Source organism: Sorex fumeus, unplaced genomic scaffold (assembly GCF_029834395.1).
Source record: "Sorex fumeus unplaced genomic scaffold, SorFum_2.1 ptg000063l, whole genome shotgun sequence".
Lineage (NCBI taxonomy): Eukaryota > Metazoa > Chordata > Mammalia > Eulipotyphla > Soricidae > Sorex > Sorex fumeus.
In genome coordinates this window covers 5,705,387-5,730,470 of record NW_026606120.1, presented here as the reverse complement: position 1 = coordinate 5,730,470, position 25,084 = coordinate 5,705,387, and the positions used below count along the sequence as shown (strand labels likewise).

At 49.9% G+C, this 25,084-nt stretch overlaps 2 protein-coding genes across 2 annotated transcripts; both read right to left on the bottom strand.

The window, feature by feature from the left end:
• Positions 1 to 3,620: 3,620 nt before the first annotated feature.
• Positions 3,621 to 18,342, bottom strand: FLOT1 (flotillin 1). The gene is made up of 13 exons (XM_056127684.1): positions 18,271 to 18,342; positions 17,939 to 17,995; positions 17,578 to 17,653; positions 17,397 to 17,487; positions 17,049 to 17,192; positions 16,671 to 16,790; positions 16,365 to 16,460; positions 16,022 to 16,174; positions 6,413 to 6,594; positions 6,197 to 6,242; positions 5,926 to 6,063; positions 5,556 to 5,720; positions 3,621 to 3,924 (listed from the first exon to the last, which is right to left on the bottom strand). Exons 2-13 carry the CDS (start codon positions 17,979 to 17,981, stop codon positions 3,895 to 3,897), a joined length of 1,284 nt encoding a protein of 427 aa, XP_055983659.1. The 5' UTR covers positions 17,982 to 17,995; positions 18,271 to 18,342; the 3' UTR covers positions 3,621 to 3,894.
• Positions 18,343 to 18,757: 415 nt separating this feature from the next.
• IER3 (immediate early response 3) lies at positions 18,758 to 19,867 on the bottom strand. Its single transcript, XM_056127695.1, has 2 exons — positions 19,648 to 19,867; positions 18,758 to 19,549 (listed from the first exon to the last, which is right to left on the bottom strand). Exons 1-2 carry the CDS (start codon positions 19,855 to 19,857, stop codon positions 19,289 to 19,291), a joined length of 471 nt encoding a protein of 156 aa, XP_055983670.1. The 5' UTR covers positions 19,858 to 19,867; the 3' UTR covers positions 18,758 to 19,288.
• Positions 19,868 to 25,084: the final 5,217 nt, after the last annotated feature.

The window sequence follows — 25,084 nt, the reverse complement described above, 5'->3', positions numbered from 1 at the left end:
CAGGGGTGTTGAACTACACCTATGGTGCTACTCCTGACTCTACTCAGGAGTGACCTATGGCACTGTTCTGGGAGCCATGTGTGAGGGTTTTGGCTTTTGGCAGCATGCAAGGCCAACTACCTTTCTCTAGTTTTGAAGCCACACCTGACAGTGCTTGGGGATCCCATGGGATGTTTGGGACTGAACCCAACTTATCTTCCTGCAAGGCAAAGACTACTGCTATACTATAGCTCCAGCCCCGAAGCCAAGTGTCACCTATAAAGCCTCCTATACACTCCCAAATTCTACAACTTTTATTTTACCTTTTTCCCATTCTATTATTTATTTATTTATTTATTGGCTTTTTCGGTCACACCCGGCGATGCTCAGGGGTTACTCCTGGCTCTGCACTCAGGAATTACTCCTGACGGTGCTTGGGGGACCCTATGGGATGCTGGGAATCGAACCCGGGTCAGCCGTGTGCAAGGCAAACGCCCTACCCACTGTACTATGGCTCCAGCCCCACCTTTTTCCCATTCTAAAAAGTGCAAAAGACAGGTATGTGGGACTTGTGACTGAAAACTCTGGGTTCAACGGAACTGGGAATGGGTGATCTCCATGTTGCCCCCATGGTTCCGGCAGTCACACCACAAGCCACCTCTGGTTGGCGCCAGATAAACTCATCTATAGCCACGATCTGGAGACTCTGTCCTCTCTCACAAAAGAGCATAACATGACACAATTATAGACATGCCGCTGCACCCTGCCCCAGGCTGTTTCATTTGGGGCACCCTGGGTGGAGGGGGCAGGTGAGGCCCCTCCTTGCTTCTTGGGACTCAGCCCCCGCTGGGCAGCTGAAAATCTCCAGAACTCAACTGCTGTCATGCTCACGGCCGCTCTCTACATGCTTGGGCCGAGCCTCACCCATGAGTGAACCTATCACTGGACCACGTGACATCTCATACCTCACCACTCATACTCCAAGAGTACTGCCCCACATTTGATGGGGTTTAAAGTAGAAGGAACCAATCTTCGAGGGAAATACATTTTTTACAAGGCTGGAGCGATAGCACAGTGGATACTGTCTTCCCATCGATTCGCTTGAGTGGACACCAGTAGCGTCTCCATTGTGAGACTTGTTACTGGTTTTGGCAGATCGAATAAGTCACTGGTAGCTTGCCAGGCTCTGTCGTGTGGGTGAGATACTCTTGGTAGCTTGGTAGCCAGGCTCCCCGAGAGGGGCGGAAGAATCAAACCCAGGTCGGCCACGTGCAAGGCAAACACCCTACCTGCTGTGCTATTGCTCCAGCCCATATATATATATATATATATATATATATATATATATATATATATATATCACTTGATCACTTGACTTCCCGTTAATCGTCAATTTGCTAGAGCAGGCTCCAGTAACGTCTCCATTTGTCCCTGTCGCATGCTAGTGTAGCCCAGTGGCGTCTGTTCGTTCTAGGAACACGAAGAGCCTCAAATCGATCGTTCATGATCTTGATGAAGAAGTCTGACCATCTGATAGGTGGGCGGCCACGTGGTCTTTTGACATCCTGTGGAATCCAGTCGGTAATGGCTCTAGTCCAGCAGTCGTCTCTAAATCTCATTACGTGACCAGCCCATCTGATTTTTGATGCCTTGGCAAACAAGACAGTCTGATTCTTGATCGTCGACGGAGGTCGGAACTCCGGATTCTTTCTCTCATTTGAGTGAAACGTGATATTCCGAGCATAGCTCTTTCAATTCCTCTTTGGGAGACCCAAATAGCGTTCTCATCCTGTTTGCGTAGGGCCCAGGTCTCTGAGGCATATGTTAATGCAGGAAGAACAGTGGAATCAAAGAGATGTGCCCGGAGCCAAAGGTTCTTTGTCCTCTTAGCTATTTCTTCGCTGTTCTTGAAGGCGTTCCAAGCCGCTCTCTTCCTCCTGCGCAGCTCGGGTGCCAGGTCATTTGTCATGTTGACTTCTCGACCTAGGTACACATAACTGTTGCATTCGGAGATGGTTATTCTGTTGAGAGCAAATGGAGCGTCAGGAACGAGGCTGTTTCTCATAAACATTGCCTTCATAAGATTCAGCTGTAGTCCTACCTTTCCACACTCACGGTCAAAGTCGGCCAGCATTTGTGCCGCTTGGCTGATGTTTGGTGTTATTAGAACAATGTCATCAGCAAAGCGGAGGTGGTGTAGTTGCCGACCATCTATCTTCACTCCCATTCCTTCCCATTCCAGTCATCGCATGATGTTCTCGAGGGTGGCACTGAAGAGTTTCGGTGAAATGGTATCACCCTGCCGAACCCCTCTCTTGACATCAACGATCACTTCTTTGTAGAATGGTGAGATCCTGGTAGTGAATCCGCAATACAGCTCACAGAGAATCTTGATGTATTGAGTTTGAATGCCCTGATTGGCTAGGACTCCAATGACATATATATATATGGCTCAACCCTTAACAACATATTAGTTATCTCTTATAGAAGGGCTTAATGGCCCCAGGGTGAAGTAGAACAATCTTCACACACTCTCCTCTAAAGAAAGTTTTTTTGGAGCATTTTCAGCGGTTTATTAATAGCAAACAATACAAAATAAATTATTTTGGTTCTGATTTGGGGCAGAAGTTGGGGTTTGGGACGGAAACATCCAAAATATGGTGGTGGGAAGGTGTAATGGTGGTGGGATTTGTGGGATTATATTAAATGTAATCAAACATTGTGAACTATTTTATGAAAAAAAAAAAAAGTCCAAAAGAGCTGGCTATCTTCTAACTTTATTATTTTCTTTTTGGCTATACCCACTGATGCTCAGGGTTTACTCCTGGCTCTGTGCTCTGGAATCACTCCTGACAGGGCTTGGTAGATCATATGTGGTGCTGTGGACTTAACTTGGGTCAGCGGCATGTAAGGCAGGTGCCTTAACATATGTACTATGTTTCTGGCCCCCAGTTCTGCTTTCTTAGTTGTTCATAAGTATCAGTGCTTAGTAGTCATTGTACACAGTTGTGAACCTTCGACATTCATTAGTGTTGTTTTTTTTTTTGTGGGGGGAGGGGTTGTCTCTTTTTGGGCCACACTTGGTGGTGCTTGGACCATGTAGTGCCAATAATTGAACCTGGGCTTCCTGCATGAAAAAGATGTATGTGCTCCAGTTCCTTGAGCACATGCGTGTATGTGCTCTATCCTCATCTTTAAGAATGGATTCTGGCATAACACCCAAAAGGACAGAGAGAGTAAGAGAGGACTGTGCCTGCCACAGAGGCAGGGGATGGGGGTGTGGGGGGAGGGATACTTGGAACTTCGGTGGCAGAGAATGGGCACTGGTGGAGGGATGGGTACTTGAACACTGTTTAACTGAAACACAATCATGAAAGTTTGGAAGTCTGTAACTGTATCTCACAGTGATGCATTCAAATAAAAAAAAAAAAACAATGAATTCTGGGGCTGGAGTGATAGTACAGCGGGCAGGGCATTTGCCTTGCACATGGCCAATTCAGGTTTGATCCCCAGCCTCCCATATGGTCCCCCAAGCACCATCAGGAGTAATTCCTGAGTACAGAGCCAGGAGTAACCCCTGAGTATCACTGGGTGTGACCCAAAAAGCCAAAAAAAAAAAGAATGAATTCTGTACATTCTGATTTTAGACATTCTAATTTAATTTAAAGTTAAATAAGTTTGGGGTAGGATGGGATCATCAAAATGCTTGACAGGACCCCTGGGGGAGTGGCAGTCTTGGCAGTGTGGGGGGTCAAAAGGAGCAACCCTTCCCATCCCAGGCAAGGCACAGCTAATTTGGCAGGAGATATGGGGTGGAGACCACTCTCAACAACGCATGCTCGGAGGTCAGCTGAAGTGCATGCAATAACAGGACCATCAGGCAACTCGAACCACAGGGGTAGATGTCGGCGAAGGTCAGGCTGTTCGCAAAGGCTTGTGATTTACCTGGCAAAAAGACAAAGTACATGAACTTGGGAACCAGGAACCCTGCCCCTAATTTCCAGGAATCTTCCTGGGATCTTGAGGTTTTCTGGTGCCCATGATAGCATTTAAGTAAAAGATGGGGAGAGTTTGGGGAGAGTTTGGAACACTGTATATGAAATGCTACCATTAACAGAACTGTAAATCACAGAACCTAAATAAAGTTGGGTTTTTGTTTCTGTTTTTGGGTCACCCACTGATGATGCTCAGGGGGTATTCTCGCTCCGCACTCAGGATTTATCCCGGCGGTGCTCAGGGATGCTGAGGATCAAACCTGGGTAAGTTGCATACAATGCAAATGTCCTACCTGCTGTACTTTTGCTCTGGCCACTAAAAGATTTTCTTTTGAAAGTGAGGAGGGAGACTTGCTCCTCAGGTCCACCTTCTCCCTTAAACTCATCATTTGCTTGTCTCTGTGTTTCTTTGCTTTTTCCCCCCCTGGAGAGGCCCGTGTTCTCTCTTTTTATTTATTTATTTATTTATTTATTTATGCTTTTTGGGTCACACCTGGCGGTGCACAGGGGTTACTCCTGGCTCTACACTCAGGAATTACTCCTGGTAGCGCTCAGGGGACCATATGAGATGCTGGGAATTGAACCCGGGTCGGCTGCATGCAAGGCAAATGCCCTACCCGCTGTGCTATCACTCCAGCCCACCGTGTTCTCTCTTGAATATGTACTTCCTCCTTCCTCACACCTCACATCCAATTTTCAATACAAACTATCTTACTTTACCATAAAAAAAAAAAGCGGGGAGGGCCTGGGGCCTGCTTAGATTCTAGGTGGCTAAGGCTCCCCTTCAGGTTTCCAGAATCCAGTCTGAATGTCCCTGATAGGGTTCAATGCTTTTGTGTCTGAATTAATATACTCAGAAGCACTTAACAAGTTAGATGGCTAACTTGATATTTTTTTTGAGGGTGGGGCTATTCCTGTGGTGCTCAGAAGTAACCTTTGATGGTCCTCAAGGGACCATGTATGGTGCTGGGGGACTTGAACCAGGGTTGGCTACATGTAAGGTAAACGCTATACTATCTCTGGCCCTGGCTAACCTAATTTTAAGGTGAGAAAATAGTTAGGGAGGAGCTGATAACATGTCCAGGGTCACAGCATTCACACCAAAACTGCGTTTCTAGATCCTGCTCTGGGAGCCTCGGAATTAACTGCCACAGGCCGCCACTCGCTTCCTGAACCTGGGAGGCACAGGGTCAGAGTCAGCCTGGGTCTGAAGCCCGGCTTTGGCAGCTGTGCAGCGTAAGGCTGGTGACTGAGCAAATTTTTAGTTTTTTTGGAAACCCTACCTACCCAGGGTAGTTTAAGTAGAAAAAAAAAATTTTTTTTTTCAAAACATCCTTTGTTTGCACGCGACCGACCTGGGTTCGATTCCCAGCATCCCACATGGTCCCCTGAGCACCGCCAGGAGTAATTCCTGAATGTAATGCCAGGAGTAACCCCTGTGCATCACTGGGTGTGACCTAAAAAAAACCCCACCCTTTGTGTATATAGCACACACTACGTAAATACCAGGGCACCAGAACTGCTGGGTCCATGTGCAGGAAGGCCCAGCTCGTGCCCAGACCCTGTCCTAGATGGCCTCACCTGGGAGATGCTGATGCCCGTGAGTCTCTCTACGCTCTCTGGCAGGCGGTTCAGGATGTCCAGCACCTCTCCGGTCACTTTGGCGGCTCCCACGGCTCCACTTCCACTGGACACCAGTGTGATCTTGTTGGCAGAGGTCAGTGGCCCGCTGATCTCCTCTGCCACCTGGCGGGTGACACGCCCCCTGAATGTCTGTGGCCTGGCCTCCCCCTGAGAGTCTGAGCCTCTGTCCTCCTGCTCATTCCCCACTCACTCCTCACTGTGCTCACTCCTTCCACTCCCAACACGAATGTATGGGTGGCCCAGTTCTCCCTCACCCTCCAATCCCCAGTTCCTTCCCTCCACTCCTGGGGCCCACACAACCACAGACCTGAGGCAGTTTCTCCAGCAGCATGTCCAGCTGAGCCGCCTCTTGGTAGAGCTGGAACGCTTCCGCCTTCTTGGCCATCTGCTCAGCCTCGGCCCGGGCCCGGGCTGCGATGGCAAAGGCCTCGGCCTCCCCACGCATCTGGGCAGGGAGTGGTTACTGTACACTTAGACCGCGGCAGCAGTGAGCAAGGATTGGCAACTTAAGCAGTAAATCCCCCCTCCCTCCATAGGCCACGGGGGTGGGGGGGGGTGAGGGGGGTCTCTGAACTCACCCGCACAGACTCAGCTTCAGCCTCAGCCTGCATGATCAGTTGGGACCTGGGGAAGAAGGGAAGTGGAGGGAGGGGCTCCCATGGGTCTGGCCCCCAGGAGCAAGCAACTCCGGCATCCTCAACTCCGCAGGAGACTGGGTGGTAAAGTTCCTGCTCATCTAGAGGCCGAGGTGAACCTTCAGTGAAGGGGCCCCGAGGGGCAGGCAGGAGTCTTACCTCTCGGCCTCTGCTAGGCGCTCGAGCCGGTAGCGCTCAGCCTCCGCAGGCTTCCGCACTCGGGCCTCCAGCTCCTTCTCCCGGCGGGCGATCTCCTGCTCCTGCACTGCCACCTGCTGGGCCCGCTCCACCACCTGCACCTGTACCCGCTGCTCCTCGATCTGCTGCTTCGTCTTGGCCACCTGGGTAGGAGGCACGCCAGGTCAGCTTAAGAGCAAGCACCCAAGATCAACAGACAGAAGCCAGGCCACCTGGATGGTAAAAGCAGAGGGGCATGAAGGGGGTCCGCGGGGGGGGGGCGCACAGCCAGTCCTCTAGCAGAGTCCATTTCCCTGCACAGATCCTAGGTCTGGCCTGGGCTCTTCTCCCCGCCAATGGCACTTCCTGCACGCCAGCCACATGCAGGTGTGGACAAGAACACTGACATCTAGTCTGCATCTGATGGACTCGCCCAACAATGCAGCTCTCAGAGTGCAATCACAATACGATATGACACAGACGACTTGTCTGCACCCGATTTACTCGCCGAACAATGCAGCTCTCAGAGTGCAAACACAACACAATATCACACAGCACTGGGGGCATCTCCATCTTCACTGTTATTTACTTTTATTTTTTGGGCCACGCCCAGTGGTGCTCAGGGGTCACTCCTGGGAGTGCTTAGGGGACTACCTGGTGCTGGGGAGTAAACCTGGGACTCTCACATACAGAACATGCACTTTATTATTATTATTATTATTTGCTTTTTGGGTCACACCCGGTGATGTACAGGGCTTACTCCTGGCTCACGCACTCAGAAATTACTCCTAGGGGTGCTTGGGGGACCATATGGGATGCTGGGAATCGAACCCAGGTTGGCCACATGCAAGACAAATGCCCTAACCGCTGTGCTATCACTCTAGCCCCAACAAAACATTCACTTTAGATAATTTTCCTGGCCCCAAGCACACATATTTCTAGTTGAACAGCACAGGCCCCTGTTGTTTGTGTTCACAACACTACCCGGCTGGCTTTCTCTTCTTCAGGTTTCATTTCCTATACCATTTTCTCCCAGTGGCTCTCTGATGACATCCTGACCAAACACAGTACTTCTACATTTTGTGGGGATGGGGACACGACTTGGCAGTGCTTGGTGGTTGCTCCTGGCAGTGCTCAGGGTTTCACATGGTAAGGGTGGTCTCCTGCATACAAAGCATTCACTCCAGGCCGCTGAGCTATCTTGCCAGCTCAGTTCTTTCCCGTTAGGTTTTTATTTTTTTATTTTTTTTTGCTTTTTGGGTCACACCCGGTGATGCACAGGGGTTACTTCGGGCTCTGCACTCAGGAATTACTCCTGGTGGTGCTCGGGGGACCATATGGGATGCTGGGAATCGAACCCGGTTGGCCATGTGCAAAGCAAATGCCCTACCCATTGTGCTATTGCTCCAGCCCCTTCTTCCCCTTAGTTTTTACCCCTTTTATTTACTTCATAGAATATAAGCAAAATAATGAGATTATTTCTTTACTTACATTAGCTGTGTTCTAATGTGAGCTTCAAGATGTCTAAACTGCCTGTTAGACTTCCATCCTCCCCTCCAAAACCCTGGCACAGGATAGTCACTTATTAGATTATTTGTGGAATAAATCCTTATTTCCTTATTATCTAGCAGAGAGCCAGGCACAAAATGAGGAACTGATCTAAGTTGAGCAGAGCTCAAATCAACTTAATCTGCTCATTTGCAGACAAAGAAAGACAAAGGTTAAAGACTCTACATAGAGTCTCATGCAACCCCACCCAATCTGGTTTCTGCTGTATTAATGCTTCTCAAATTCCTACATATAAATGACAATGAATCACCCAAGGATCTTGCTTCAGGTGCAAGATTCTTGTTTCAAATTCTGAGCCTTTCAGTCAGGAAGCCTATTAGTTTTTTTTTGCTTGTTTTGGGGTCACACCAGGTAGTGCTCAGGGCCTGCTTCTGGCTTGGAACTCAGGGATCACTCCTGGCAGGGCTTGGGGGCCCATATGTGGTGATGGGGATCAAAATTGGGTTGGCCACATACAAGGCAATCATTCTACCCACTGTACTATCACTCTGTCCCCCCCTTTACATTTTTATTTATTGGTTTTGGCCACATCCGGAAAGGCTGAGGGATTGCTCCTGGCTCTCAGAAGTCATTCCTGGTGGTGCTCAGGGACCACATGAGATGCTGGGGAAGAACCCGGATTGGCCATGTTCAAGATAGCACCCTATTATTGCTCTGATCCCTGCCCACACCCTTTAAATGATGCTAGGGATCAAACCCAGGGCTTCATATGTACAAAGGATATACTTTACTCCTGAGTTATATCCCTGGTACCAAAGGATATTTTGTTTGCTTCTTTTGGTTTGGGGCCATATCTAGAGCTGTTCTTGAGGGTCACTCCCAGCACACTGCTTAGGGGACCACGTGGTGCAAGGGTTTAAACCCAATTTTCCTGCATGCAAAGCATATAATCAGCCTCTTGAGCTCTCTCTCTGGCTTCTTGGGCAGTCTTTTTTTTTTTTTTTCTTTTTGGGTCATACTCGGCGATGCTCAGGGGTCACTCCTGGCTCTGCACTCGCACTCTCAGGAATTATTTCTGGTGGTGTTCAGGGGACTATATGAGATACTGGGAATCAAATCCGAATCAGCCGCATGCAAGGCAAACGCCCTCCCCGCTATGCTATCACTCCAGCCCCTTGGGCGGTCTTTTCAAGTACTGAACACATCAAAACATACAAACAGAAAGCAAAAAAAAAAATGCAAAAAAATATGACAGTAAATGTATTGTAAAAATTGACACTACTTCTAGTGAAAGAAGACAGAACATCTTTAACTTCAGCTGGTCAGGTCACTTCTTATCTGCAGATGACCACAAAAGGTGTCAAGCACGGGCTGGTAAATTTTAGCAAGTGGGCAAGTTCTCAAATGTGGTATCTGCAAACAATGAGGATCAACATACCTCCGTATAGTATCAAAGAGCTGCCCACAAGGTTTCTTGCAGGATTCAAGCTCAAGTGCATCACAGGTCTATGAGTACCCTTCGCAGATGAATAAAAGGTCTAGCTGCTCTGTTTTCTCCCCCCACCCCCACAATCAGGTCTACGTCTTATCCATCCTTTTGCCTTTCACTACTGTTAGAACACTTTAAGAGTCAGCTACTGATCATCTGAATGGGTGGACTAGTTGCCATCATTTCACAAGTCTGACCTCCAGGTTCTCATCTTTTCTGCCCCTCTGTGTTACTACAGGGCTGCTGGGCGACTGGGGGACCACAAGGGTACACAGCACCCTGTCATTGGTTTCATGTGGCCTGTGACCAAGGAAGTCAGTAACTTAGTTCCCCCATGCCCTATGTTTCTTTTTGTGGAGGTTTAGATCATAGAGAGATTCAGAAATGTTTCCCCTTTTCAGTAAGAGATTTCTGAGGAAGTGAATGAGCGGTAAGAGATATAATCTAAAGAGGACCAATCTTTTCAAGGGGCTGGAGAGATAGTTCAAGGGGCTGAGCACATGCTTTGCAGAAAATTCAGGTTCAATGCCCAGCACTGCCTGGTCAACAGAGCACCACCAGATGTAGCCCAAAAAGAACAATATAAGGAAGACTGTTGGAAGCAAAGAAAGCCACCAATCTTCAATAAATATTTTCTCAATGCAATATTTTCCCTTCTCTTGTCCTGTTCACTATCTAAACCAGTGCTATCCATAGAATTTTTGTTAAAAATGTTCTTTCATGGGGGCCGGAGCAATAGCACAACAGGTAGGGCATTTGCCTTGCACATGGTCGACCTGGGTTTGATCCCCAGCATCCCATATGGTCCCCCAAGCACCATCAGGAGTAATTCCTGAATGCAAAGCCAGGAGTAACCCCTGAGCATCGCTGGGTGTGACACAAAAAGCAAAAAAAAAAAAAGTTCCTTCACCAAGTTGGAGCAATAGTACAATGGGCAGGGTGTTTGCTTTGCACGTGGTTGATCCGGGTTTGATCCCTGGCATCCCTGGAGCCCACCAGGAGTGATCCCTGAGAGCATAGCCAGGAGTCAGCCCTGAGCACCACTGGGTGTGGCCCCCAAACAAAATAAAACAAAAAATATTCCTTGGGAAGGCAAGAAAGATAGTATAACGGTACTTGCACAGAGCTGATGTGGGTTTAATCCTTGACACTCCATATATCAGTCTCCCAACCCGCCAGGAGTGATCCCTGAGTTCTGAGCCAGGAGTAAGTAAGCACTGAGCTTAGCATTATGTGGCCCTAAAACAAAACAAAACAAAATGAAACCAAAAGAGTTCAGTGGGCCAGAGCGATAGTACAGTGGGTAGGGGGCACTTGCCTTGCACGCAACCTACCCATGTTCAATCCCGGTACCACATATATGTTACCTTGAGCACTGTCAGGAGTAGTTCCTAAGTGCAGAGCCAACCTCTGAGCAGAGCTGGCCCTAAACCAAAATGAAACAAAAAACGAAAAAGATTTCCTTGTCTGCACTTTCCAAATGATGAACCCTATGCAGATGTTAAATTGTGCACTTGAAAGGTAGTTGAAATATATAAAGAACTGAAATTTAACTTTATCAAATTTAATTAATTTTTTATTTTTGGGTTACACCCGGCGATGCACAGGGGTACTCCTGGCTCTGCACTCAGAAATCACTCCTGGCAGTGCTCAGGGAACCATATGGGATGCTGGGAATCGAACCTGGGTCAGCTGTGTGCAAGGCAAATGCCCTACCTGCTGTGCTATCTCTCCAGCCCCAACTTTATTGAATTTTAATTAAATAAAACAGCTGGACCGGAGAGGAAGCTCAACAGGCTGGAATTCATGTTTTGCATGCTAGAAGCTGGGATCCAATTCCCAGCAGTTACCACATGAGGTCTACTCTTGGGGCCCTGCTCTGGTGTCACTTTCAGGTAAGAAACAATCTTCAAGGGCTGGAGTGATAACACAGCGGATAGGGTGTTTGCCTTGCAGGTGGCCAACCTGGGTTCGATTCCCAGCATCTCATATGGTCCCTGAGCACCATCAGGAGTAATTCCTGAGTGCACGAGCCAAGAGTAACCCCTGTGCATTGTTGGGTTTGACCCAAAAAGCAAAAAAAAAAAAAAAAAAAAGTTAAATAATAGTTTAGATGACATGGTTACAATAACATTAAAAGTATATGGAATTTATGTACAAAGTTACTGCACCTCATCACCAAGATGTCCTCCACCCCTGTCCCTATCACCTCTAGTCCCCCCCAAAAAAAGAAATGATCCTCCAAGACGCACTACTGTGAGCAACAACAGAGCACAGGACCAGGAGTAGCCCCTAAGAAATGCAAAGTGTGGTAAAAAAAAAAGGAAATGAAATAGCCACCAAGTTATTGTATTATCACAGAGCTATTAAAAGGAATCCCGATCTCTTTATTCATCTATTCTTCACCGTTCCATCAAAATTAAATCCCAGCAGATGTCAGCTGCAGGCCCAGGGAGGTAGCTCTAAGTGTCAGTATGTATCCTTTGCATGTGGAAGACTTGGGTTCAATTCTCAAAACTCTATGTTCCTCAGAACACTGCCAGGAGTTCCTGCTGAGCAATTTGCTGGGAGTAGCTCCTGAGTACCACCAATAGGCCCCAAAACAAGTTACAAATGTTTAATAAAAAATAAATAAGAGACAGTTAAACAGTATAGGAGTTAAAGCACTTACTATGTCTGTGGCCAGTCTCAATTCATATCTCTAGCCCCAATCAATGCCAAAGGTCACTCCTAGCACAGAGCCACGATTAGACCGAGCACCACTGGGTATGGCTGAAACTGTCCCTACCATCAACCCCCCCCATAACACTTTTATGTTTTTGGCTACCTTCAGGGGTACTCAGTTTACTTCTGCCTCTGTGTTCAAGGATCACTTCTGGTGGTGCTTTAGGAGACCATATGGGATGCTGGGGATTGAATCCAGGTTGGCCACATGCCAGACAAGTGCCTTATTTACCCGCTGTACTATGAATCCAACCCTTAGTATTTTTTTTTTTTGGTTTAGGTTTTTGGTCATTCCCAGCAATGCTTAGAGGTTATTACTGGCTCTGTGTTCAGGAATCACTCCTGAGCGAGCTCAGGAACCATATGGAATGCTAGGGACCAAACCCGGTCTACCACACACAAGGCGAACGCCTACCTGCTCTGGCTCCAGACTTTGATATTTTAATAAAGGAGTTACTTTGCTCTCTCTCTTCGACCCACTCTCTGAATCTCTCTCCAGCTCTTTTCCTAGACCTATATCTCCTTCTCTTCACAGACTACAGGATCAGGTCTAGGAAGCCCTTTACTACTGTCCAAGAGATGGGAGTCACGAGAGCTTGGACTGGAATGACCTGCAAGATTTTCAACCCCAAACCTTACCGAGAACCCAAAGAGGTGCATGCCCAGAAGAGGACTGAATCCTGTCCTATCAGCCACTGGAGTGAAACCGGAAACCTTGGAAAGAATGTCCACGTGGCAAGTATGACCCAAACAACCACAGCAAATCTAAGTCTTGCAAAACAATCTAGGGAAAATCAATGCAAGTTTGAAATTCCTGCGGAGAGTGGTACAGAATCATTTTTTGTAGACTATCTAAGGATGATCAGTTTATAAGACCTAAAAATAAATGCTTTATGTTACTAATGTGGTACTCATAATGGATCCAATGAATGTTTTAGTTGGTTTATAAATGGCATCCTTTGGAATGCTCAACAAATAAAGTTTCCGTTACTAATCCATCTTTGACAAGCCATACAAAGTCTATACCTTGTCTGCTACACCAATGCAAATTTCTAACAATAAATGTTATTGTCAACAACAACAAAAAATCAATAAATAAAGGAGTTACTTTAACTCCATTGACATCCCAGACTCATAGCCCAGGCCAGAATGTCCCTCTGGGCAAGCAGAGTGATAGGGGCTGGAGCAATAGTACAGTGGGTAGAGCGTTTGCCTTGCACACAGCCTATCCAAGTTTGATCCCTGGCATGACATATGGTCCCTTGAGCACTGCCAGGAGCAATTCTTGAGTACAAAGTAAGGACTAACCCCTGATCATTTCTAAGTGTGGCCCCCCAAACAAACAAAAACAAAACAAACAAACAAACAAAAGGCTTCCTGATAGAAGGCATAGGAGTGAGGTTCGGGATGAAGAGTTGGGATCCAGAGGAGCAGTACAGTGACTCAGAGAGCCTGACCCGAGAGCACTCACACAGGTTGAAATACTGGAGCCTCACATATTGGGACAGCGATCCTGGCAGCTCAGCTATCTGCCATACTGGCAATCCCATAGTTGGGTCGGAGCGATAGTGCAGCAGGTAGGGTGTTTGCCTTTTGCATGTGGCAGATCCAGGTTTGATCCCCAGCATCTCATAAGATCCCTGGAGCACTGCCAGGAGTAATTCCTGAGTGCAGAGCCAGGAGTAACCCCTGAGCATCGCTGGGTGTGACCCAAAAAAAGAACCAATAACAACAAAAAATAACCGGTGGCTGCATTTTCATTGCACGCAGCCAGCGAAAAAAGGGATCTTATTATTATTATTATTATTTTGCTTTTTTTTGCGGGAGGAGGGGTCACACTCTGCAATGCATAGGGGTTACTCCTAGCTCTTCACTCAGGAATTACTCTTGGCGGTGCTCAGGGGACAGTAATGGGAAGCTGGGAATTGAACCTGGGTCGGCTGCGTATATGGCAAACGCCCTACCCACTGTACTATCACTCCAGCCCCTGGGATCTTATTCTTTTAGCAAACAAGCAATATAAAATGAATTACTGAGGGCCTGCTATGGCAGCAGGCTTAAGGGGAGTTGGGAAAATTAGAGATAATGGTGGTGGGACTGGTGTTGGTATATTGAATGTCTGTAATAAATCATCACGAACAGCTTTGTAGACCACTGTCACTGTCACTGTCCTCCTGTTGTTCATCGATTTGCCAGTAATGTCTCCATCATAAGACTTGTTTTTACTGTGTTTTGCATATCGAATACATCACGGGTAGCTTGCCAGGCTTTGCCATGCGGGTGAGATACTCTCAGTAGCTTGCTGGGCTCTCCGAGAGGGGCAGAGGAACTGAACTCGGGTTGGCCATGTTGGCTGCGTGCAAGGCAAACGCCCTACCCGCTGTGCTATCGCTCCAGTCCTTGTCAACCACAGAGTTTACATAAGTTGTAAGGAAAAATAATTTTTTTTTAAAAAGGAGATCTTGGAGGCCAGAGAGATAGTACTGGGTTAGTAAAGGTGCTTGTCTTGCAGATGGCTGACCCTGATTTGAATCCCCTACACCACATGTGATCCCTGAGCACCACTGTGATCCCTGAGCAATGCTGGATGTGGCTTAAAAGCTAAAAAAAAGTGGCAGGGAGAAGGTATGATCACTGCTGAGTCCATCAAAAACAAAAATTCATGAACCACAAGGGCAGGAAATGTGATCTTGATGAGCATATGTGCATTACCCCAGGGACCAACTTGTGCACAAATGTTAGTACCATAGTCAAGTGTGTACAACCTGAACTCCTAGTGAGCATTGCAGGTAGAAACGTGTGAGCACCACGACCAGACATGTGTGCAACCAATCATCACAAATCAGTACCAAAAACAACCAAGAGCATGGCAGATGCGGAAGGAATAAGAACGAAGGGAGCAGAAGGACAGAATAAAAAGAATCAAGGGCTGGAGAAATAGTATAGTGTGTGGAGTGCTTGCCTTGGACACTGCTGACCTGGGTTCTTTTTTTTTTTGTGCTTCTTGGGTCACACCTGGCGATGCACAGGGGTTACTCCTGGCTCATGTATTCAGGAATTACCCCTGGCAGTGCCCGGGGGACCATATGGGATGCTGGGAATCGAACCTGGGTCAGCCGCGTGCAAGGCAAATGCCTTCCCCGCTGTGCTATCACTTCAGCCCCTGACCTGGGTTCTATCCCTGGCACTCCATATGGTCCCCCGAATCCTGCCAGGAGTGATACCATTCCTGCAGAGCCAGGAGTAAACCCTGAGCACCACTGGGTGTGGCCCAAAAGCAAAAAAAAAAAAAAAAGAAAAAGTGGGGGGCCAGTGTAGAGTTGGGGGTGGGGCTGATACAGCTGGGAGGGTGCAGGGTTTAATCCCTGACACCAGATATGGTCCCTAGAGCCCTGCCTGAGTGATCCCTGAGTGCAGAGCCAGGAGCAAGTCCTGAGCACAGGCGGGTGTGGCCCTAAAACAACAATAATAACCCAGGGCTGGGCTCATGCTTTGAATGCAAGGGGTCAGGATTTGATCCCTCACACCACTGGCTCCAGAAAATAGCCAGGAGCAACCCCCAAGCATTGCCAGATGTGACTCTCAAACCAGTAACAATAAGAACAACAACAGTCATAAGATGAAGGGCCAGAATGTTAGAGCATTTGCTCTACATGTGTGAGGTCCTTGGTTCAATCCTGGCATGAAAGAGTAACAATCAAATGCTATTTCTTCTTAAAACACACACACACACACACACACACACACACACACACACACACACACAAAGAAACCAAAACCAGTAAAAGCAAGAAGTAACACTATGAGACTGAGAAGGCTAATGAGGATGGAAGAAGTGCATGTGGCCTGGCCAGGCCTTCTGGGCTGACCTGTAGCTGGTAGGCCAGGTCAGCCTGTGCTCGGCGTGTGTTGACCTCGATGTCGTAGGTGGCCTTCTTCAGCTCATAGTCCCTCTGCGCCTTGGCCATCTCGATCTCGCTCAAGTACTGTGCAGACACTTTTTCCTGCTTGGCTTTGGCCTCCTGTCCAAGCAGACACCAGGTGAGAGTAGGGTGAGGAGGTCTAAAGGGGGGGCCCCCACTCCCCTCGACTCTCCTCACCGCACCATTCCCTCTGTCAGCTCAAGCAGCCTCCACTCCACTGTGCTCTTTCCCTCTCATCCCGTGTGTGTCCAAGAAGCCCACAGGCACCAAAGGTCCCCCCGTCTCTCACCCGGATTCCAGCATCTCTCTTGGCCTCTGCTTCCCCAATTCGAGCATCCTTTTGGACTTGAGCTGTGCGAGCCTTCCCCAAGGAGTGCAAATAGTCCTGCGGGAGAAAGGCAGAAGTCTGAGTCCCGGAGGGTTGGAGGCTTAGCGGGGCAATGCCGGGCAGACTGCGTGCAACACTGCGGGCTGGGGTGGTACAATAGCATGGAGCCTAAAACAGTATTGATACTGCCATAAATGTGCAATAAAAAGAACTGGTTAAAAAAGGAGGTGGGAACAGGGAAAGAAGCAGAGGCTAGCTCCCAGGTACCTGGTCATCGTGGATGTCCTTTAAGGTGTAGCTGACCACGCTGATGCCCATATTGACCAGGTCTGAGGAAGCCACTTTGAAAACCTGCTCTGAGAACTTCTGCCGGTCCTTATAGATTTCCTAGGATAACAGGAGGGTGGGAAGAAGGAACTCAGCAATTCAATCTAGCTGGGCACCTGGGCCCCCCTCTGCCTGGCATCCCTTAAAGCCCTTTCTGTTTGGCTTTGGATCACACCTTGGCTGTGCTTAGGGCTTACTCACGACTCTGCTTAGGGTACCATATGTGGTACCCGGAATCGTACTTGTGCAAGGCAAGTACCCTGCCCACTGTACTTTATCTCCGCCCTATTTCCAGCTCTTTCCTCCTCTCTGGCCTACCTCCACAGTCATGTGGGCCATGATGGCTCTCTGGTGGCCCTCAAGCGTCTCCAGTGCAATGTGAGCAATCTCCGCTTCGGTCTTGCCCAGGAACATCTGGCAGGCAGCTGCCAACATCTCCTTGTTCTGCCCTTGGATTTTTACCTGTGGCAGAGGGGTGGGAGATGGTGTCTCTCTCAGGGGGCCAGGGAGAAAGCAGGGAGGGGAAGGGAGGGGAGGAGTCAGGTGCCTTGGAAGGTCCCTGGAGACATGGTGAGACCAGCAGAGACATTACTGAGAAGGTCGGGTTAGATCTGCAACGCCTGGGTGACAGGGGACTTGAATTGGGAAAGGCTCAGGGAGCCTCACCTGGGCAATGCCAGTGACTGAGATGGGAACCCCGTGGCGAGTGTAAACCTTTTCACTCTTGACATTGAGGGTCAGTGTGTTGAGAGAGATCCTAGAGGGGGAAAAAAAAGGGGTGGGCAATGAGAACAAGAAGAGAGAGAAAATCAGGGATCCTCCCTTCCCTGGCTCTTGTCCCACCTACCTCTGGATTTGCTGGATGCAGGGCAGGACAAAGACACGCCCTCCAGCCACCATGACTGGGGGACTCCGGCAGAAGCCTGCAGGGAGAGGGGAGGGTGAGCAGCGGGTAGAACCCGCAGGTGGAAAACGGAAGTAAGGCAGGATGGGGAGAAACCCCCTAGCGCCCCCCCCCCCAGAGGAAACCTGGGAGATGGAAGGAATCTGAACGCGGAACGCGGTGGCGGCAGGGAATCTCTAGCGGGTAGCTCTTGCAGGCATGCGGGGCTGGGCGGGGCAGTTGACAGCTAGATAGGCAAGAAGCAAGGCCCGATTCGCAGGGGATGGGAGTGGGGGTCTCTGGCCAGGCGGAGGTCGGTACTCACCGGAGACCACCATGGCCTCATTTGGGCCGCAGGTGAAAAACATGGCTCAGATGGGAGCTGGGGGAGAGGGAAAGAAATGCCTGTGCGCTCAGGGACGGGGCGCTGCGGAGATCCCGGAGAGGAGCCCCTTTTCCCCTCGGCCCCACCCACTCTGCGGCCCCCCACGCCCTGCCTCTTGACGTCCACCAGCCCCGCTAGTCTCCCGGAGCGATCGGGCCCAGCCCCGGGCCCCGCCTTCGAGGCGGGCGGCTTGTCCTTTATCTGCTAAGGCGGGTGGTCCCCGGCCTGGCCTCTCCGCAGACCGAGCCTGGTCGCCCCTGCAAGCCACCTACCTTCCGCGACGCGGGAGGTCTCAGGCCGGGCGGGGCACGCAGGCCGCGGAGCGGGGACCGGGCACCCCCCCCTTCCCGTGCACCGCCTTCCTGGAGGCGGGGCCCCTCCCGCTCCGCCCCGCAGCGCGCTCCCCGCCCCCGCCACCCCCTTCCCGGCAGGCCCAGCCCGACTCCCCGGGGGTCCGCGCCGCCCCGTCTCCCCGCCCAGGACGCCGTGCGCTCCGCCCCGCGCGCCGGACGTGACTGCCGGGAAATTGCCTCATTGCGGCCAGGCCGGGGCGGTAACTCGCCGGAAGGGCACGGGCCGGGCATCCCCGCATCCGGCCTCCCTTGGAGGGCTGGAGGACACGCAGGGGAGCGTCCACGACCCGGAGGCTGCGGGGACCGGGCAGCCGCGTCTCGCAAAGATACGCGCACACGACTGTCAGTTCAATCGAGTTTATTTGTGTTCATAGAACATACGGGGCGACCCCACAGCCGCCCACCGACAGTCCACCGACCCGCGATTCCGCAGCCACCACTTGGGGGCGTCTTCGAGGGGCTCCATGGACAGGACCTTGTTCCCCAGTGATCCGCCGAAGCCTCACGCAGTGTATCGGCGGAACTGAGATCTGAGTGTCACCTCCCCCAAACCCAAGACCCGCCACCGAACTTTTTTTCTCCCGGACCCTGGTCCTTTCCCTCCACCCATCCCACAAAAGCTCAATAAATACCACGTAATCTTCATGAGCAGAGGGGGACACATCTGGCACCCTTGCATAAGTTAAAATAAATATTACATACACCCCTCCGTCACCTAGGGGATGTGCATAAATACACATAAATATTAGGAGCTATGAGAAATAAATTAATGCCGCTGTCTTCGCACCCCGGCGGCCCTCTGGTTCGCACTCGGGCACCGGCTGTATGTAGTGTTGGCTGAACTCGAGTTGCCCCGGCGTTCCAGCGCGGGATACGCTTGCGCGCACCGGGCACACTGGTTTTCAGATTCTTTTCGGGGAGGTATGAGGAGTCTCTGTTAGAAGGCGGCCGGGTGCTGCTGGAGTAAAGCGCTGAGGTCTACAGAGTAGTCTGAGGGCTCTGAAGTCAGGTTAAAAGACTCGATGACTGGGGGCGCTGGGGTGGGCGCTGGGGACACGGTGCTGGGGGCGTCTTCCCCGGCCAGCGTCACCGGGACACCCTCTTCGGCCATGAGGATCTGGCAGAAGACAACAGCGAGCAGGATAAAGAGAAGCCGTTTGGCAGGGTTGGGATCCTCGACGGGCAGCTGGCGCCGGACCTGCGGGGAAACAAGGGAAGAAACAGGTGAGTTCGGGTCCCCGGAGTCCGGGCCTGTCCCTCGCCCTCCCCCGACCGCGCGCTCGGGATGACACTCACCACCCGTGGGTAGAGGACCCTGCGGCTGCGCTTTCGGTGCGCGCGCGAGATGCTGGGACGCGCGGCGGGGGCCACGGCCCGCTCCGGGAGAGGGTCGAAGGTGAAGATCTCGGGGCCCGAGCCCCGTCGAGGTGCCGGGCTGTTGGCGGGGACGGGGGTCGGTGATGGCAGCACGGTCATGGTCGGGAAGGAGCTGCGAGAGTGACACATGATGAACGCAGCAGTGGAAGCGAATGAAGCGGGGGATGCCCGGCGCAGCTAGTTAAGTGGCGGGAGGTGGGCGGGCCCTGCTCCGCTCCACCCCCGACGGGGCGCGCCGGGCCCGGAGCCCGCGGGAAATTCCGGAGACGGAGCCCAGGGAGGGGGTGGAAGCTTGGTCTGTGCCACCCGCGCCCCCCACTCCCCCCGGTGGGTATTGTGAGGACGTGCCCAGAAGACCGTCCAGACGCTAGCCCCGTGCTAAGACAAGGGCAAGCGGGACGGGGCCCTAACAAGTTCAGCACCCAGCGCCCACGCATAGGCACACTTGTAGATGCGAGTAGAAACGCATCTGGAGAGGGAAGTCGTTAAACGAAGAGCCACGAAGACTAAGGAAATGCTGGCGCTCAGCTTCTTAAACTTTTTCCGCTCACGACCCCCTTGCATCCAAGAAATGCAACACAGGCAAATATGGTCAGGAACATCTCGAGTCCAGCATCTGATTGAGTTTGAATTAATTTAATTTTTGGTCCTTGTAGTGGTCAGAACCTCTTACTGCTGCCAATTTTTTTCTTGGCTCCCTCCACCCCCTTTCAATTCTGCGACCCCCATGTTGGGTAACATCCCACAGTTTAATGAGCTAGACTCTAACCCTTGACTGCGTTAGCACAGAGGAAAGCAGGAGAGCAGGAGAGAGAGTAAGAGAGAGAGAGAGAGAGAGAGAGAGAGAGAGAGAGAGAGAGAGAGAGAGAGAGAGAGAATACAAGCACAAAGGTGCTGAGACTACACAGGGAGTGTCCAGTCAAATCATACATACTTGGAGGCTGCTACAGAAGTTCATGAAATACAAAATAAGAATTTAGCCCCCAGATTTGTTTCTTTGTTCCCTGTGGCAGAGATCAAATAAAATATATGTGAAGCACCTTTTTTTTTTTTGCTTGTTTTGGTCACATGGATGATGCTCAGGGGTTACTCCTGGCTCTGCACTCAGGAATCTCTCCTGGCAGTGTTCAGAGGACCATATGGGATGCCAGGGGCTCGAACTTGGGTCAGCCGTGTGCAAGGCAATGCCCTGCCCGCTGTACTATTGCTTCGGCCCTGTGAAGCACTTTTTACCCTGTGATCCAGAGGAATAAGACAGAATTAATCCATCTTCCTATGGCAGCTGAACACACACACACTAACATCTCTGGAATATTCAGCAGTACCAGGCACCCTGTGCAACATACTGTGAACAGGACAAGGACAGTCCTGAGGCTGGCTTCAGCGAGGGTGCTGATGAGTGACATAGATACAGAGGATCTTCAGCCTAAGGACTCACTGCTGGTATGGCGAGGCGACCACTGACAAGACACTCTTTATTTTATTTATTTTTTGCTTTTTGGGTCACACCTGGCGATGCACAGGGGTTACTCCTGGCTGTGCACTTATGAGTTATTCCTGGTGGTGCTCAGGGGACCATATGGGATGCAGGAAATCGATCCAGGACGGCCGCGTGCAAGGCAAATGCCCTACCTGCTGTGCTATCTCTCCAGCCCTGACAGGACACTCTTTAAAGATGCTTAAAAAATTTAACAGGTGTTAAGCATGATCCAAAAGAGCTAGTGTTCATATCTGCCTAATCAGTTAAGCAAGACTTAATGAAAGAAAGATTTTTAAGATGACCTTGAGCCCTGGGTGAGATTTTCTCAGTCAGCTGTGGAAGATGACTATGAGAAAGAGAATGGAATCAGCAAGGACCTTGAGCTGGAAAAGTACAGGATGTGTCTGGGGAATCATTTCCGCCTCCCCCTCCCCCCCCAAAAAAAACCCCATAAAAAAACAAATAACAATCTTAAAGAAAGTTTCCTGTAAAGTAGTAGTGGGAATTAATAATGGCTGGAAGGGATTTGGGCATAATCTGGGAAAAGCTGGCAAAGTCAGGAAGTCGGGTTTTTCTCATACTGTGGAATTTGTGGGTCATGAGATGACATGAAAGAGGCAGTTCAGGTTGTAAGTGAGAGAGGCAGAATACTTAGTGTATTCTGGGTACGGACACAAAGACAAGGGCAGGAGGCAGCTGAGATTCAGTGGATGGCAGATGACAGCCTGAGAAAGTCCACAGTTGGAGAACTAAGAGGAGAACAGCTGGGGCTGTAGCCATAGCACAGTGGATAGGATGTTTTCCTTGCACATGGCTGACCCGGGTTCGATTCCCAGCATCCTATATATGGTCCCCCGAGCACCACCAGGAGTAATTCCTGAGTGCAGAGCCAGGAGTAACCCCTGTTCATCACCGGGTGTGACCCAAAAAGTGAAAAAAAAAAAGAGGAGAACAGCTTAGAGATGTTCCTCACATCAGGTTTTAGAATTTAACAGTGAGACGGGGATCATGAATCAGGGAGCATGGACAGTGGGGTGCTGACAGCAAGTGCATGAAGGAATCAAAGCTTATTTCAGGCCTTTGAAAGGCCTCTGGCACGCATCTTGACCCCAGAGTGCTATGCCTGGTACACATGGTGAACACGTATCTGATATCTTTCAGAATCTTCCAACATCTCCTACTCCTTCCCTTTATGTAGTTTGCTTGTTGTGTAGGTGTACTGGGAACAGCAAACTTTGTTGTGCTGGGGTCTCAGATGGCAGGGCTTCCTATAGCATCGCATGCGGGGTGGTGCCGGCAATAGAACTTGAAGCCTCATATTCTCGACCTTTCTCTAATTTACATCTTTAGAACAGCTCAGACAGTTCATAAAAAGAAAACAAACAAAAAACGCCTGAAGCTTTTTTTTTTTTTTTTTTGCTTTTTGGGTCACACCTGGTGATGCACAGGGGTTACTCTTGAACTCAGGAATTACCCCAGGCGGTGCTCAGGGGACCATATGGAATGCTGGGAACCGAACCTGGGTTGGCTGCGTGCAAGGCAAATGCCCTATCCACTGTGCTATCACTCCAGCCCCTCATTTCTTAATAAAAAATATGTAGAGAAGCAAATTGGATTAGAAATGGATAAACTATTGCCGCATATACAGTTGCTTCCTGGGTTGCCTTATTTAATTTTTTTTTTCTTTTTGGGTCATACCCGGCGATGCTCAGGGGTCACTCCTGGCTCATGCACTCAGGAACCACTCCTGGCAGTGCTCAGGGGACCATATGGGATGCTGGGAATCGAACCAGGTTCAGCCATGTTGGCTGCGTGCAAGGCAAACACCCAACCTGCTTTGCTATCACTCCAGCCCCAGCCTTATTTAATTTTATTTATTTTGTTTGTTGGGTCATACCTGGCTGTGTCTAGGGCTTATTCCTGGCTTAGAGATCACTCCTGGTGGGACTTGGCGTGACCATCAGGGGAGCGCAAAGGGAGCGCTTCACCCTCTGTACCATCTCTCTGGCCTTGGGTTGTCTTATGTTACAGCCACTACTGTTAGACCCTTGTGCAACCTTTAGGATTACACAGTTCTTCCTAATTGGCATGAAACACAGTTCTCTATAAGTGACATCCCTTCCAGCCACCAGCTTTTATACCTGCCAGCCTCCTTTTCTCACACTGGGACACATAAGCCTGTGCACCCTCATCTCATCTCCAGGCACTCTGCACTCTCCATGAAGATCTACAGAGACCCACTGTTGTTGGACAGGGCTCCTCAAACAGGGACAGAAATTGGGGGTGGGAGAGATAGTGATGATGGAAGAAAACATGTTGGTGGGAGAGAGGGGGAAGGCACTCAAGGTCAGGAATGCTTCAGTTGTTTGTGATGGAAAATTTCTTCAGGGCAGTAGGCAGGGAGGGAAAAATGAAGGGGGAGGGCTGGCAGGATCTTGTTTGGCCACTGCCTCCTTACATCTGGAATCCAGGCCTCCAGCTGGGCTGCGTTATCCTCACTGTCCTCCTGGCACAGAGAGACCTTTCCTTGTGGAAAGACCAGAGCAGGATAAAGAGAAGACCTGGTTGCTCACCATCCCCACTGCCTCTCAGACCTTCTCAGAGACTCAGGGCCTCTGCCCTATCCCCTTCCTGCCTGAAGGAAGTTAGGGAAAGGTTGGGAGTGAATCATTAAACCAAGGAGGGCATGCTTTGGAGGTGGGGGTGGTGAGGCTGGGAGATGAGTTAAGGGAGAGAGAGCCAGGGGCTGAGACCAGCAACTAGACCTGTTCTCACTGCACTAACCCTGGAGTACTGGCTCTTCTCCCCTTGCCATTTCCTGCTTCCATTCCTGGCCAGTCTTCAGGCTCACCCTACCTACTCTTCATCCCCTTCACTGGGTCTCTTTCTTTTCTTTTCTTTCTTTCTTTTTCTTTTTTCTTTGATTTTTGGGTCACACCTGGCAATGCTCAGGGGTTACTCCCAGCTCTGCACTCAGGAATTACTCCTGGCAGTCCATATGGGATGTGCCGGGGATCGAACCCAGGTCGGCCGCTGTACGATCACTCCAGCCCTTTGGGTCTCTTTCTTGACCTCCCTCTAACCTCTCTTTAGCCCTGTTTTTTTTTCCTCCCCCTCACTTTTCTGTATTTGCTTACTTTGTGTTGTTAATCTCTCTGAGAAGAGAGGGAGGTCATATCTGTATATGTAGAGAGGAGGAGTTCGTCCTCCTGCTGTCTTTGATATCTTGAGCACTTGACTTTTCACCTAGTAGGGGCTTGATAAATACTCTTAAAGCGACTCCTCATCCTAAGCACATCTGTTTACAAAGTTGCGTCCTTTCACAGGCCCCCACACATCCTCTTCAAAGTGATGGCCGGGGCTCCAGCTGTGGCTCAGAGTGATTTGTCCTTGCACCCAGGATGAAAACTAAAAGCTCTTTGCTGCAATGGCATTTAGTACAAGCTGGAGATGGATATCAGATAGGAAGGAAATGGGCAGCAAAGACAACATATATATATATATATATATATATATATATATATTCTAATAAAGTGGTGTTAGAGGAAGTTGTGCTTAAATTTCAACTCAGTAACTTATCATGAGGAGAACAAAATGACTCACCCCAACTGGGCTACTTTGGCATGTAGATTATTTTGAGCCAAAGGCCATCAAGATCCAGCAGTCTTGTCACCAGAGATGTACACCAGGAAGGGCACTTACCTTGTGTGCAGGTGACCTAGGTTCAATTCGATCTCCGGTGGTCCCATATGGTATCTCATATGGTCCCCCAAGCCCACCAGGAGTGATTCCTGAGTACAGAGCCAGGAGTAACCCCAGCATTCTGCTAGGTGTGGCCCCAAACCAAACCAAACCAAACCAAAACGAAACAAAACA

Excerpts from the sequence above, each read along its gene's own strand:
- FLOT1 (XM_056127684.1), bottom strand. The coding sequence starts at position 17,981 with ATGTTTTTCACCTGCGGCCCAAATGAGGCCATGGTGGTCTCCG. Across the intron at positions 17,193-17,396 it reads CAGTCACTGGCATTGCCCAG|GTAAAAATCCAAGGGCAGAA; the intron begins GTGAGGCTCCCT and ends CCTCTGCCACAG. Across the intron at positions 16,461-16,670 it reads AGGACATCCACGATGACCAG|GACTATTTGCACTCCTTGGG; the intron begins GTACCTGGGAGC and ends TTTCTCCCGCAG.
- IER3 (XM_056127695.1), bottom strand. The coding sequence starts at position 19,857 with ATGTGTCACTCTCGCAGCTCCTTCCCGACCATGACCGTGCTGCCATCA. Across the intron at positions 19,550-19,647 it reads GGGTCCTCTACCCACGGGTG|GTCCGGCGCCAGCTGCCCGT; the intron begins GTGAGTGTCATC and ends GTTTCCCCGCAG.